Genomic DNA, 15,228 nt, shown 5'->3' with positions numbered 1-15,228 from the left:
GAAATTATTTCATTGGATTGGCCATTAGGGAAGAAAGTAGCATTTTCACATCTCTCATGACTTGTTGAGGAAAAAAACATTTCTGTCAAGAATTTGCACATTTGTGAGGTTTACAGGACATTTTGGAGAAAACAGACTCACACAAAACTATGTAAGTTTGGAAAGTGATTAGCTAAAATGCATATAGTTAAAAAGATGCATGGACAAATATGTTTTAGGAAATGTGTAAATGAAATTTAAATTTATACATCAATATATATGTTAGATGAAAATCCATAAGTCCATACCTTAGCTAAAATGCTTAAATAAATCTACACGCTAGAAAAGATGTGCAAAAATTTTACAAATTTCAATAAAGGAACAAAACACAAAGACTTGAAACTCAGTATAAAGCAAAGATATTGGATATTGTCTCCTTGCTACATCATGCGAAAGGTTGGACTGGATAAATCTCAAACCGGAATTAAGATAGCCGGAAGAAATATCAACAACTTCAGATATGCAGATGACACCACTCTGATGGCAGAAAGTGAGGAAGACTTAAAGAACCTTGTAATAAGGGTGAAAGAGGAGAGCACAAAAATGGTCTGAAACTCAACATTAAAAAAACTAAGATCATAATCACTGGTCCAATCACCTCCTGGCAAATAGAAGGGGAAGATATGGAGGCAGTGGCAGATTTTACTTTCTTGGGCTCCATGATCACTGCAGATGGTGACAGCAGCCATGAAATTAAAAGATGCCTGTTTCTTGGGAGGAAAGTGATGACAAAACTAGACAACATCTTAAAAAGTAGAGATATCACCTTGCTGACAAAAGTCCGAATAGTCAAAGCTATGGTTTTTCCTGTAGTGATGTATGGAAGTGAGAGCTGGACCATAAAGAAGGCTGACCGCTGAAGAATTGATGCTTTTGAATTGTGGTGCTGGAGGAGGCTCTTGAGAGTCCCCTGGACTGCAAGGAGAACAAACTTATCCATTTTTAAGGAAATCAACCCTGAGTGCTCACTGGAAAGACAGATCCTGAAGGGCTCCAGTACTTTGGCCATCTCATGAGAAGAGAAGACTCCCTGAAAAAGACCCTGATGTTGAGAAAGTGTGAGGGCAAGAGGAAAGGGAGACAACAGAGGATGAGATGGTTCGACAATGTCATCAAAGCTACCAACATGAATTTGACCAAACTCCGGGAGGTAGTGGAAGACAGGAGGGCCTGGTGTACTCTGGTCCATGGGGTCACAAAGAGTTGGACACGACTAAACAACAAGAAGAATAAAGCAAAGATTGCAAAGCAAAAATAGATGGTGTTTAGAGAAATGCAACAAAATTGAGACTAAGGCTCATTGAATTCCTACCTAAACATGCAAAAAGATCTAAGATGCATTGAGTGGAGCATACCAGCTCTGCCCTCTCCTCGTTTTTAGCACATGGAAGTGACAGTCTGAAGAATGGGAGGCAGATCTATTGAGATAACCTCTCCATGTGAACGAGAAGCTGAAAAAGTGGGGTTGTAGCTCATATGGAAGACTTCCAGAATGTAACAGCATCTCCTTCAGACTGCCACTTCCAAATTGAAAGCAGTGATAGAGAAGGGTCATAATGCTCTCTTCTATGTGTGTGGGCTCCACATACTTCAATGATGATAGAAAGAAATATGAAAGACTTCCATAGTGAAAGTGAAATATAAAAATGATGCACAATGGCAAAATCAAGTTGCAGTCCCAAGGATAATCTGATGAGTATGCAACAGACTGGGCATATAGGGAGTTTTCTCCCCTGTTTTTAGGTACAAGAGACTTCTTGAGCTCTAAATTGTCCCCAGAATTTCTTTATGAGTCTGAAGAAACTACCTTGTGAAAAAATATATTCAAAAATATTTTGTAAAGCAATTATTTAACCAGATTATGAAGGCAACAGACATTCTGGCAAGAGCTGGGTGTTACCAAACAGGCCAAGTTTGTACAACAGTCCCATTGAGTCTCACTCTCACCTAGACATGTATGTGCATGCCACAGACTGTTGTAACTGGAAAATTTGTTACAGTTAAAAAACAATGTGGGAGAAGAAGTTGTTACAAACCCAGACCTACTGGGATATGCCACACGTTAACTAAGCTGCCACCAACCATTCCCTATAAGAAGTCACACAGACCAGGGATGGATTTTTAAACAAATAAAAGAACAAGGTTTATTTAAATCACACACAGGCAAAATAAAATGATCAGGTGAATAAGATATAGTAACGTGGCTTAGTTTCACTCATACATACACACAGGTTGGTTCACACAGAACCCTTAACTTGAAGCACAGACCCTGAACCTATCAGTTCTGGCTAACCAACAGACACCTGAACCTATCAGGTTGGTACTCTGACACACAGTAGTACCCTGTCTGACACACAGACTCCCACACCAGCTTCTTCTTCCCAGCTGCTGCTTCGTCACATCCCAGCGTCTCCCTACTTCACCACACACGCATCACATATATATACAGTACAGCCCCTCCTCCTGATGTCCCGCCTTCCACTCCCCATAGGATGGAACTTTCCCTCCAAACCCATGACAGACAGGTAACATCAGTGCTGTATGTAACACCTCCCCTCTTTATAAGTTGTTTTGTAGGGGGAAAGCTAAGGTGCTTTTTCCCAAAAAACAACCTGGATAAAACACACAACAACAGTTATACATACCATATCATACTTACTTATACTTACATTCTAAGTTAACCATAGCAATTAGGCATTTAAACATTTACCATATACATTACATCAATTTACCTTTATTCATACAAACCAAGTTCAAAAAACAGGTACATTTAACTTTTTGTCATCAATATATATACATAGTCCATGTTCTTTCGCCGTCTTCATTCTTCAGGTCTTCTTGACAAGGCGTCAGCAACACAGTTCACTGACCCTCTGACCACCTTCACTTCAAAGTCATAGTCCTGTAAGTTTAAAGCCCACCTCATAAGTTTGCTATTGTGGGTTTTCATTGTCTTTAACCATTGCAGTGGTGAATGGTCAGTGCACAGAACAAAATGTCTTCCCCAGATGTAAGGCTTGGCCTTCTGGATCGCGTAGACTATGGCCAAACACTCCTTCTCCACGATTGCCAAATGTCTCTCACCTTTTTGAAGTTTCCTACTCAGGTAGGACACTGGATGCTGGTCACCATTCTCATCCTCCTGGCACAGAACTGCTCCTACCCCGCTGTTAGACGCATCAGTGTAGACGATGAACTCCCGGTCGAAGTCTGGAGCACGCAGCACTGGATAGTTGATTAGCGCCTGCTTCAACCTCTGGAACGCCTCCTCACAGTCGCTGGTCCACGGGATGCGGTCATCAGTCTTCTTCCTCGTCAGATCGGTCAGCGGAGCCGCAATCTCGCTAAACCTCGGGATGAACTTTCTGTAGTAGCCCACCAACCCAAGAAATGATTTGACTTTTTTCTTGGTGTTGGGTCTAGGCCAATCACGAACAGCTTCTATTTTGGCCTCCAGGGGTTTTATCACTCCTCCCCCTACTATGTGACCCAAGCACTTTACTTCTGGGCTACCCAGCTGCAGTTTGTTTTCTTTGCAGAGCCTAGGCCAAAGCACTTCCTCCCCTGGATTAAAGCGCCTCTCCCCGGCTCTCTGGACACACCAGGCTTTCTTTCTGACCTTTTGAGCTTGCAGGGTCTCTGCTGCTAGCTCTAGGTTTCTCTTTAGGTCACTCCTTAAGGTGTCTATATATGTCACAACGTCTTGTGGGTCATCCTGGGTGATCTGCTCCCAATTTTGTTTGATCAAATCAAGGGGCCCTTTCACCCTTCTCCCAAATAAAAGTTCAAATGGACTGAACCCGGTACTGGCTTGAGGCACTGATCGATAAGCAAACAAAAGGGATTGCAGCTTCTGGTCCCAATTGTTTGGATTCTCTGCCAAGTAAGCCCTAATCATGCGCATTAGAGTCCCATTGAACTTCTCAGTTAACCCATTACTTTCAGGATGATAGGCAGTGGTTTCCTTGTGCTTAATTCCACAGATTTGCCATAAGCGTTTCATGAGCTTTGATGTAAACAATGCGCCCAAATCTGTGATTATTTCTGAGGCAAATCCCATCCTGGACATATACCCCACCAAGGCATCTGCCACTGTGTTAGTTTCAATGTTAGTCAAGGGAATGGCTTCAGGGTACCTCGTGGCATGGTCCACAATGGTGAGAATGAACCTGTTCCCCCTCTTTGTGGCCTTGGGCAAAGGTCCCACAATATCCACCCCTATGCATTTGAACGGCGTGTCAATCACAGGCAAAGGGCACAACTTTGCTTTGGTCCTGTCGCGGCTATTCCCCTGCCTTTGACACACATCACATTGTTTACAGAACTCCCTGATCTGCTTCCCTATGTCAGGCCAGTAAAAATTCTGTGTGATTCTCTGCTGTGTTTTGTTCACCCCTAAGTGTGCAGCAAACATGTCAGAGTGCCCCCTTTGTAAGATCATGGGGCGATACTTTTCAGGTACCACCAGCTGACTTCTGATCCCATCTCCCCCTTTTGAGATATTCCTCAGGGTCTCTCTATATAAAACCCCCTTTTTCTCCAGAAATCTCACTGGGGTTTCAGGTGTTAACTGGGCGTCAGTCACCTGTTCAAAACACTTTTGGAGAGTGGCGTCTGCCTTTTGCTCCTGTCCAAATCTGCTGTCTGTGGTTAAGGTTTCCACCACAGCTTCTGAACTCCCCCCACCTGCTTCCGTCTCTGGCTCATCATTACCCCCCTGAACTGTCCCCGTGGTGGCTTGTGAACGTGTAATCACTAGCACCCGTTTCACATGTTCAGCCAGGTCATTTCCCACGAGCACGGCTGCTGGCAGAGTCGATGAAATTGCTAGCCGCCAAACTCCCCTCCAACCTTGAAAGTTGACAGGTACCTCCGCGACTGGCAGTGAGATTATCTGCCCCTCAATCCCTGCTACCTTTATGCTCTCATTCGGGATTACATATTCCCTAGGAATGATATCTGGATGGCACAGGGTCACCTGGGAACAAGTGTCCCGCAGCCCCCTATACTGACGGTCAAGTATTCCTACGTCCACCCCTGCTGTTTCAAACAACTGAGAATCTGTTCTCACCAACAGGCAGCGCCTGACCTCTACAAGAGGACCATTTTCCTCAGCCTGATCAGCAGATGTAGCTGTTCCAGATTGAGTAGCCATGGCAACAGGCTCCCTCAGTGACAATGAGCCTTGCTCTTTCTGGACACAGAACACAGCTTTTGGCTTGGTCCCACTCGAATCCTGAGGCACAATTCCTTTTAGCTGCTTTAATTTCTCACACTCTGAGATTAGATGGCCCTTTCCCTGACAGAAATAACATTTTCTGCTGTACTTGGAGTCTTTCTCCTCTGATTTTGGTTTTCCCTCCAAAATCTGGTTCCTGGACTGGCTCTGCCCAGAAGTTTTATCAACAGAATGGCCACCCATTTTTGGCGGGCCCTGAACTAACCCTTTGGAGTACTTAGGGTCCCATGTTTCCCTCATGTTTTCTTCAGAATAATTCAGGTTTTGACGTTGTGCCTTAACCTGTGTGCCTTCTTTTGGTTTCTTTTCTAGCTCCTTTTGCTTAGCCTCAAACTCAGCCCTGATCTGTAACCTTCCTTCCTCAGCCCTAGCTTTTATCTCTTTTACTTTTTCTTCAGTCTTATCTCTGATTTCTTTTAACTTAATGTCTTTTTGCTGATTATATTTTTCAAAATCTTGCTCACTTTGTCTGACCTGAGCCTCATACTTTTCTTTCTGTGACATTTCTTCCCCTGATAAATTGTTAATAAACTTATTTAGGAAATCCAATTCTAATTGTACCAATCTAATTTGATGTTTCAGTTCCATCACTTTCATCCTCATGGCTATTTCCCTTTTCCTGGCATCTGCCTCTGCCTGTTTGATTTCATCTCTTTCTTTTCTTCTGATTTCCATTTCCCTCACCCTCAGTTCATGCTGTTGGGCTAGGAGCATTTTTCTGAGTTCTGGGTTCTGCTCTCCCGTGCTGGCACCTTGCACTGAGCCAAATTCATCCTCAGAACCTTGGTCCACCTGGGGGTCTTTCACTTCACCCATTTCTGCCATCTGGCTTCGAGTCAAGGGCATAATCCCCCCTCAGAACAGGCTGCTTTAAAAAGTCAAGCCTCAAAATAAAACGACCACCTTTTTTTTTTTCTTCTTGCCTCAGAACCAGCCTTCTAGAGCTTGCTGCTGTTCCTTCAGCACTAAACTTGCAACAGTTGCGAGCCAGAGCCTACCCCCCTCTGCTGGGCCTCTCAGCTGGCAAGCTAGCTCACTTCTATTTCACAGTTTTGCCTCAGCTTTTTTCCCGCCAAAACCAGGCTGCCTCAGAGCACCTTAATCTAGTCTCCCCAGTTGGCACGTTCTTCCACTAGCGCACCTCCCCGTGAGGTACACCTAGAAGATTACCTACGCGCCTCAGATTGTCCCTGACTAGACCCCCCTTGCTCTGGGCACACTTGCCAAGGCTTTGCTGGACCACTGGACAACTGGACCAGTCGTATCCCACACGCTGGACACCAATCAATGTTACAAACCCAGACCTACTGGGATATGCCACACGTTAACTAAGCTGCCACCAACCATTCCCTATAAGAAGTCACACAGACCAGGGATGGATTTTTAACCAATAAAAGAACAAGGTTTATTTAAATCACACACAGGCAAAATAAAATGATCAGGTGAATAAGATATAGTAACGTGGCTTAGTTTCACTCATACATACACACAGGTTGGTTCACACAGAACCCTTAACTTGAAGCACAGACCCTGAACCTATCAGTTCTGGCTAACCAACAGACACCTGAACCTATCAGGTTGGTACTCTGACACACAGTAGTACCCTGTCTGACACACAGACTCCCACACCAGCTTCTTCTTCCCAGCTGCTGCTTCGTCACATCCCAGCGTCTCCCTACTTCACCACACACGCATCACATATATATACAGTACAGCCCCTCCTCCTGATGTCCCGCCTTCCACTCCCCATAGGATGGAACTTTCCCTCCAAACCCATGACAGACAGGTAACATCAGTGCTGTATGTAACAGAAGTAGCCTCAGGGGTCTAAAGGTGAGCCAAGCCCCAGCCCCAAGAGAAAATGGTAGCTATATTGCTCTAAATGACTCCCATCAAAATTACATTTTGTTGTTGTTGTTTAGTCATTAAGTCGTGCCCAACTTTTTGTGACCCCATGGAACAGAGCATGCCAGGCCCTCCTGTCTTCCTCTGCTTCTCAAAGTTTGGTCAAATTCCTGTTGGTAGACACAAAATTACATAGAAACCCTGATTACCCAGCCAAAGAGTCTTCTTACAGAATAGCTGTTCTTTAGAGAGAGGCCAGATAAATTTAATCACCTTCTGTTTTTCTTCTAAAAGGATTGTCTGGAGGTCTGAGAAAACAAACATCCTAGAAAGATCTTCTCTTCTTCTTCTTCCTGTTTAATTGCTTATTCTAGGCCCATTGTCTCTGGATTAGCCAAGTGGGGAAGACAGACAACGCAAGGCAAGGCAAGGCACATGATCACTAAGTGGTTCTAACAGCCAGCCTGACAAGAACTCATTTAGAACACATGCAGGAGCCATATTATTGTAGTTGCTCAGATTCAGTTCAATTTGTTACACTTCTCTATCTTCTGGGAGTATTTTCCCCACACATTGGTAGCTCCCCAATCTACCCCCCTACTTTCCTGTGTGTGTGTTTGTGTATGTATGTGTGTGTGATTTGGGGGAAGTTCCTTCCTTTGAACTCTCTCTCTGCCATACAAATTTGCCTCTGTTGAGGCCTGTACTTTGCCATATTAGTGATACCTCATTGTGCATCTGTGCTATATTTTAATTCTTTTGTGTTCAATAAAATCACCTTTCTACTCCCTTTCAAGTACATACACATCTGATGTGGGGGAAGAAGAGACTGAGGGGACTTGGGTGCAAACAATTTCAGAAGCATGTGGCACTGAAATCCCTTGTCTTGCAGGATTGAGGAGTCTGTTTGGGGAGGTCTGGCCAAAGTGGTAGGGGGACTGCTGTCTTGCCTTCCAACTAGTGTGCCCCATGAGAGAGTATTCTCTCAGACAGGAGACATTATCAATCCACACCACTCACATCTGGAATTTGTATCTGTAGAATACTTGTTTTCCTTAAGGTCAACCTGCCATTTATGGGCTTCCCTGAAGTCTCCTCTAAGAAAGAATGACATACTCTGCTCACAGTACTAAGTATGCCATGCTTCAGTCTTCTACCTTTGCCTTCTTCATTCAACTGCTAACTCAACTCTGTTGTGCCCATCACCACAGGCTATCTGCGGCTCCAGTCTGCCTGCCAGTGACGCCCAGGGGTATTTGCCCACTCCCAAGTGCAAGCTGTTCTCTGATTCCCATATGCTGCTGACATTCCCTGCTGGCATTCCCACAGATCAGAGTTCAACCAGTATGACAATTACAGTCATTTCTTAATACTTAATCACAGCTAGCTGTTAGTGTGTATGCTTTTCGTTTGGCACAGTCACTGGGAAGGTGCCAGAAAGCAAAGGGAATCTTATTTATTTATTTATTTATTTATTTATTTATTTATTTATTTATTTATTTATTTGTTTGTTTGTTTGTTTGTTTGTTTGTTTGTTTGTTTGTTTGTTTGTTTGTTTGTTTGTTTGTGTTTTTAAAGGGGCAAATAATGACTCTGTGGGATGAATATTGACTGTAATGGAATTCTGAATATCCAGAAATTTCCAATTTTAAAAATTCCCAATTTTAATCCAAATCAATGTCATTCTCAATTCTGAAGCCAAAATTGAAATCCAGATTTTGGTGCTAGCACACATCCCTAATAATAACTGTTCCTGGTTACAGTCCAGGTAGCTTGCAATCCCTCTTGACACTTCCAGGAATGAGACCTGGGGACTGTGCTTTACTGTAACAGTCCTGAAGTCCTAGTCCATCTGTCTATCCACTATGCCACCCCTAGGAATCCCCCCAAAAAGAAATCAAACTTATATAAAACAAGCCATTAAAAAGCAGGTAATGTTAACATTCAGGAAAATGCCTGGTTAAAGCATTATATTGATCGAGGAGACACACTGGAAGCCTAGCAGAATGTCAGCAAGAAGACCATTCTGGTTAGCATGATCCACAATATAAACAGCCTGCCTCTTTATTACAACCAAAAAAAGTCATATTTAACTGTAATATGGGGAGCAGAACTCTCTCCCCACAAAATGGTTAGGAGAATGCCTGGGTAAGCAGATAAATCTTTAACTGATGGCAGAAATATCTAAGGTGGTCAACAAGGGAGATGATGGTCTCTCAGATAGTCTGGCTCTAAACTGTATAGGGCCTTATAAACCAGAACTAACACCCTGAACCTAACTGGGTGACTAACAAACCGTGCAGCTCTTCCAGCACAGGGGTTAGTGGGATGCCCCACAAAGCAACCTAGTTGCAACCTGCAAACTAAGCACAAGATAGCCTTATACAGAGTATGCTACAGTTGTCCAAGCCAGAGGTTCATGGTTTAACATGGGGGAAAAAGAGAACTAAAAGGCTCTTCCTCCCCAAATTTTCAGACAATGGATGTTCACAAAGGAGCAAAATGCATTCTGCAGACAGTGAGACTCTCTGGAGTCCTTCACTTGTGTAACCTGAGCCTGTCCAACAAATCAAACTTATGTTCACCCCTGACTTGAGTTGTTCAACATCTAGTCCTTCAACATTTTGCCTTCTTACTGATGCATCCTTGGTGACAACAGCTCAACGTGAAGAGCCATTCTAGTGTTGACGTGAGGAAGCAAAATTCTTCAGGGAGTCTGTTAGATGAGCACACAGTACTTTAAAAGCCAGAATAAGCAGCCGAGTGTGATTGAATAAGCAACATAAGAATGGGGGAGAGGAAGGCATGGCGAAAAGAGGTAAGCAGGTCCTTAGGGGTGAATACGATGAGATTCAGATATTTCCAAATATAAGTGAAATCTTATGCCTTATATAAGTAGGGAATAGAGCAACTGACAGAGACTAAAGCTAAATATCCAGATATAGTTAGAATAATGGCATTCCTAGCCAACACCAACTATCAGGTTATAAATAAGAAATAAATATATTGATAAATAAATAAGAATCATTTCTGTTAATTCCAGGTAATTCAGTGACAGATAACTTCAAAACTGGTAGCTTATTGGCTAAATTGATTTGCTAGCCCTAATTATAATATATTCATTTACCAAAATCCTATTACCTCATTATACCAGTATGACATAAACATTGGGAGATAAATTGCCTCAAGTTAAGGGACCACCATAGTTGTTATCTACTGCAGACTGAGCTGAGTAACCCTGTGCAACTGATGTTTATGGAGATTTTTAAGTTGAAGCATTTTGCCTCCAAAAGTTACTCCACGTGCATAGTTATGCAAGAAGATTTACATTTAATTTACTCCATGAGTTCTGTATCCTGGGCTGATTCCTGATGTGAGGCAGGCCCCTCACAAATTCATCCCCTACCTAGATGAGGACTCCCTCAGGACTTTGGTACAGACCCCAGTCATCCCTCAGATCAACTACCAAAATGCTCTTTATGTGGGGCTTCGCTTGAACCTGATCCGGAGACTTCATTGGGTCCAGAATGCAGCACTCATACTGATGGTGTGTGCAAGTAAATTTGACCATGTCACTCTGGTTCTGGCTCACCTCCACTGGTTTCCTGTTGCATCCTGGATCAGGTTCAAGGTTTTGACAGTTACATACAAAGCTCTCCATGGTTTGGACCCATGTTACTTGTCAGAGCATCTTTTTTTGATGTCATCTGCCCAATCCACAAGATCATTCCAGTCAAGGGCCCTCTAGGTGACCACCCTGAGGGAGGCCCATAAATCTTCTACAAGAGATAGGCCCTTCTTCGCAGTGGCTCTAACATTATGGAACCAGCTTCTGGAGGAACTCTGCCTAGCTCCCTCCCTGATTATATTTAGGAGGCAATTAAATGTGTTGCTTTTCAGAAAGGCTTTCACACTGACCCTTGCTGATCACCTTCCCCTCCCCCTTCCTCCATCTGCTCTTGTTTCATATGATTGGTTTGTGTCATCTGTTTTGAGGGTTAATTGTTGTTGTCTTTATTTTTTGTTTTTTTGTTATATTTGTTGTAACCATTCAGAGTAGTGCCTTGGCACTAATGGGAATGGGAGAGAAATAGATAGATAGATAGATAGATAGATAGATAGATAGATAGATAGATAGATAGATAGATAGATAGATAGATAGATAGATAGATAGATAGATAGATAGATAGATAGATAGATAGATAGATAGATAGATAGATAGATAGATAGATAGATAGATAGATAGATAGATAGATAGATAGATAGATAGATAGGCAGACGGACGGACGGACGGACGGACGGACGGACGGACGGACGGACGGACGGACGGACGGACGGACGGACGGACGGACGGACGGACGGACGGATGATAAATTCAGGCTTTATAGACTCCCCTTTCCCATTCTGAGGAAGATGTATTGGATTACATCTTCCACATTTCCCAACCAGACATGACCATATATTGTGCTAACTGTTGTACAATATCTATTGCTGCACTCCCATGGAGCAATAATATGAACAATTGCACCTGCATAAACCCACATTTATAGGCCCCACTGATAATTTGGAGAAACTGGAGCTGCTCCTGAAATGATGACTTGAAAAGCTTCCATGTACAATCTTGGATAGTAATTTGATTTGATCACATTAAAAAAAAAACTTGATTTTTTTTCTCTCTTCTTCAAATTTCTTGGTGTTTGAATGAAAGGAACACACAGTTCTAGCTCGCTTGCAGATAGTTTGCATTTGGCTTGATTGACTGATGCTGAAACAGAGAAGGAGGTTCACAACAGAGCATGAACTGGAGTTCATTATTTGTACTTCCTAACAAGACTAGAGGGAGCTATTAGTCAGCCTAAACCTCTAGTTTCCTTAAAATCAGCCTTCCCAGGTGGCTCTTCATTTTGCCACTGGCTAAGGCACAGGCGACTTGGAACAGCTATATAGCTGCCCTGCTATTAATTATTGTTGCAGCCTGAAACAGCAACAACATTTCACCTCCAAAGACACTTTCCTCAGCAGTGTTAAAAATGCCATCTGGACAAAGAGTAACCGCTCCATTCTGAACTGAAGACTCACCTTTCTGCTCCATGTGTTGACCTGCACTGTATTATTCTGAAAGGATGGCTTACTGGTTAATTTCCAGAGGGGCAACTAGCGCATGTGTTAGTTACTTTGTGACAGAAACAGCCTTGAGCCTAGGGGCACCTTACAAATGAGCACAATTCTTATGGGAAATACTTTCCTAGACTAGAGTCCATGTCATCTCTTCACAGCTGAGGGGAAAGGGATGTTACCCCACAGAAGGGTTTATGCCACAATCATTGTTGTTGTTGACTAACATTACCAGAAAAAAGTATGCACATATAAACAAATGTAACCTGTGTTTTTTTACAGAGCACTTGTAAAAACAAGTTAGGTATAATGATATTTTGTCTCAAGGATGGTCTTGGAACAGACAGCCCTGCTGAAACATATACTTCATCATGTGTAATTGTAATCACAATTGAAAGAGCAAATTTTGAACAAGTCATATAAATCACTGCAGGGTGTACATTTTCTTGTTTCGTACTCCCTGGTGTTTTCCTGTCCTGTTGAGATAGCTGTTTAAATTTATACATTGAGAGTGATCCCTTTCCCCCCTTTCTTTTCTTTTTTACAGATGATATTCATATTTTTTTTTCTTATTTGCAGTCAACCAGTGGTGCCAATAAAAGAAATGGAGCATTTGCAATGTTATGCACACATTAATGATGTCTTTTAGAACCAGAGGTAGATCCAACCAAATGAGTAAACTAAGAGTCCAAGTAATATTTGGGGGGAGGGGAATATTGAAGAAACTAGATTCTGACTGATGCAATTACTCAAAATAGATTTTAGTACCTTATTTATTGATTAGCCTATTTAGGCAATTTGCCACTCCTTCATCTTAAAAGTATCTTGACTTTAAATGTTGGGTTTAACTGCTTAGTATTAGCATAGTTCCATAACACCACATATAAATGTATTGCCTTTCCCTTTCAGAGTGTGGTGGATTTCAAAATCCACAATCCTTCTCTTTTGTCATACAATGAGAGACTATTGGAAAGTGTAAGCCAAATGTCTGGAAGGCCAATGGTTCTTCATCTCTGATGTAGTGACCCATTTGAAATATCAATACAAAACATTCTCTGTTCAACTGGAAATCTGGAGTGCTGTGTCATCAGTGAAAGAAAAACAGCTTTGTCTTTTCTGTCCATCCCGTTCCAAAGGCTCCGAACATCTCTGAATAAGCCAAAAACCAGTGAGGTAAGGGGTGGGCATAGCGAATTGAAACTTTATGTGGGTTAGTTTGGAAATACTCGTGTCTAGACTATTCCAGGCGAAGAGCAGCCGTTCTGCATATTCCATATTCATTTGCATTATCCCACCTTTGCATGTGCAAGTATGTAGCTCTGGTGTTCTTATGGATTTTTCTGTTCTGTTCTGTTCTTTTTTCTTTTCTTTTCTTTTTGTTATAAATCTGTAGCCACGTTAATTTTGATGATTCGGAAGAACCGGTGTCATGGTACAGCATACTTCAGCCATGTTAGATTTACTTCAAGTTTTGGCCTTTTGCTTTTTAATTAGTTGCCTTTCTTCCACAGACCAAAGCCAGATGCAAAAGAAATGCAAAAACAAAGTGCCTCTGAACATATTTTGAGCTGAGGAATTTGCTTTCAGTATGAAGATCAGAACACAGCTTACATCACAAGTCATACATAACGTGTTTTGGGTTTCATAAATAATACTTATAAAGTATTACCCACCCATAATATTTCTGTTTTTTTCTTGATAATTTGTTTTACAAGAATTTAGCTTTTTTTCCAGCATTCCTTTTCCAATGACCTTGGGGGGGGGTACAGATATTAGAATGAGGGAACAATAGAATGGATGTATTAGTACTTTACTTTTTTTTCATCTGCTCAATAATATACCATGCCACACTGATGATGTGATGACAGTGATTAAGTTCACTTTGAAATTTACCACCAAGCAGTGTATTTACTTATAGTAAGGATCTTATTCTTCCCACATCTATCGCATCTTGAGTTCACTGGGTGAATGTAAATGTGGGGTTGTAGAGAAGCCTCTGATGGTTCTCAGCCTAGATTCTACTTCCACTTTGGCCAATATTTCTACACCCATAATGGCAAACTGGAGCTAAACTTCCACTCTTATTTCAGTCCCATCCCACCCTCATTTATGTTTGTGGTTTGCTTGGATTTTTTTTTTTTTTTTTTGCATTATGACGCTCCTATTATAGAAAGGGTTTTAACAAGCAAGCAAGCAAACAAACAAACAATGCAGTAGCAAATGGGAAGAGAAAGGTGAGTGACAGTGCTTTGACAGAAAAATGACAAGGCAAGGCAGATGTGCTAGGATGCGTCAGGGCACAGAGCACTTAAGACCACAGTTATTTTGATAAAAATGACTTTGGGGCGAATGAGAAGAGCCAATGCTATCGTGGGGCAAAGCTTAATACTGTAAATCTTGATAAGCAAGGATGCTTGGGGAAATGGGATAAGAAAATCAAGGTCTGCCAACAGCCTGCAGAAGAAAAAGGATTAGCTATAAACTATTTAAGAAGTCCCATACAGTTCCTTAGGACTTATGGTAATTAGTTCAAGAAGTACAGAGAAGTGCAACACAGCAGGAAATGCATTTACTGCTTTAAGCTACTTTGGGTGCACTTATACAACACACTCTTGATAGCACTGAACTGAAAAAAAAATTGTTATGCTAGCTTTGGGAAGTGACTGATCACTGAAAAAATGTGTGCAGTTCTATGAAATGATATTACTGAGGTACTATATTAATTAATTAATTGATTGATTTCCTGATAGTATCAGGGTTTAAATATCTATTTCCACAGTTCATGCAAAAGAGAGACTTGTTCTGAGCACGTGTATTTTAACAAGGATCGAGGCAAGGAAAATGTTTAAGCAGAGGCCCGTAAGAATCCTCTAGACGCAGCATGTTGTTATAACAACAAAATAGCATTACTCTGAATTTCTAAGTAATGCAGCTGTAGTGGGACAGCACATTGAATAGAAGAGTTCTTTAAGATGGGAATTTAAGTGCTG

At 41.9% G+C, this 15,228-nt stretch overlaps 1 protein-coding gene across 1 annotated transcript in view; it reads right to left on the bottom strand.

The window, feature by feature from the left end:
• Positions 1–288: 288 nt before the first annotated feature.
• Positions 289–15,228, bottom strand: part of LOC144583284 (uncharacterized) — a 624,829-nt gene continuing 609,889 nt past the window's right edge. Inside the window, exons 2-3 of the mRNA XM_078376805.1 lie at positions 4,979–6,181; positions 289–318 (exon numbers count right to left, since the gene is read on the bottom strand). Coding sequence (XP_078232931.1) covers positions 289–318; positions 4,979–6,124 — 1,176 coding nt within the window. The 5' untranslated portion in view covers positions 6,125–6,181. The remainder of the gene's footprint in view (positions 319–4,978; positions 6,182–15,228) is intronic.

This window comes from Pogona vitticeps, chromosome 5, assembly GCF_051106095.1.
Source record: "Pogona vitticeps strain Pit_001003342236 chromosome 5, PviZW2.1, whole genome shotgun sequence".
NCBI lineage: Eukaryota > Metazoa > Chordata > Lepidosauria > Squamata > Agamidae > Pogona > Pogona vitticeps.
This window is presented reverse-complemented; position numbering and strand designations above follow the sequence as displayed.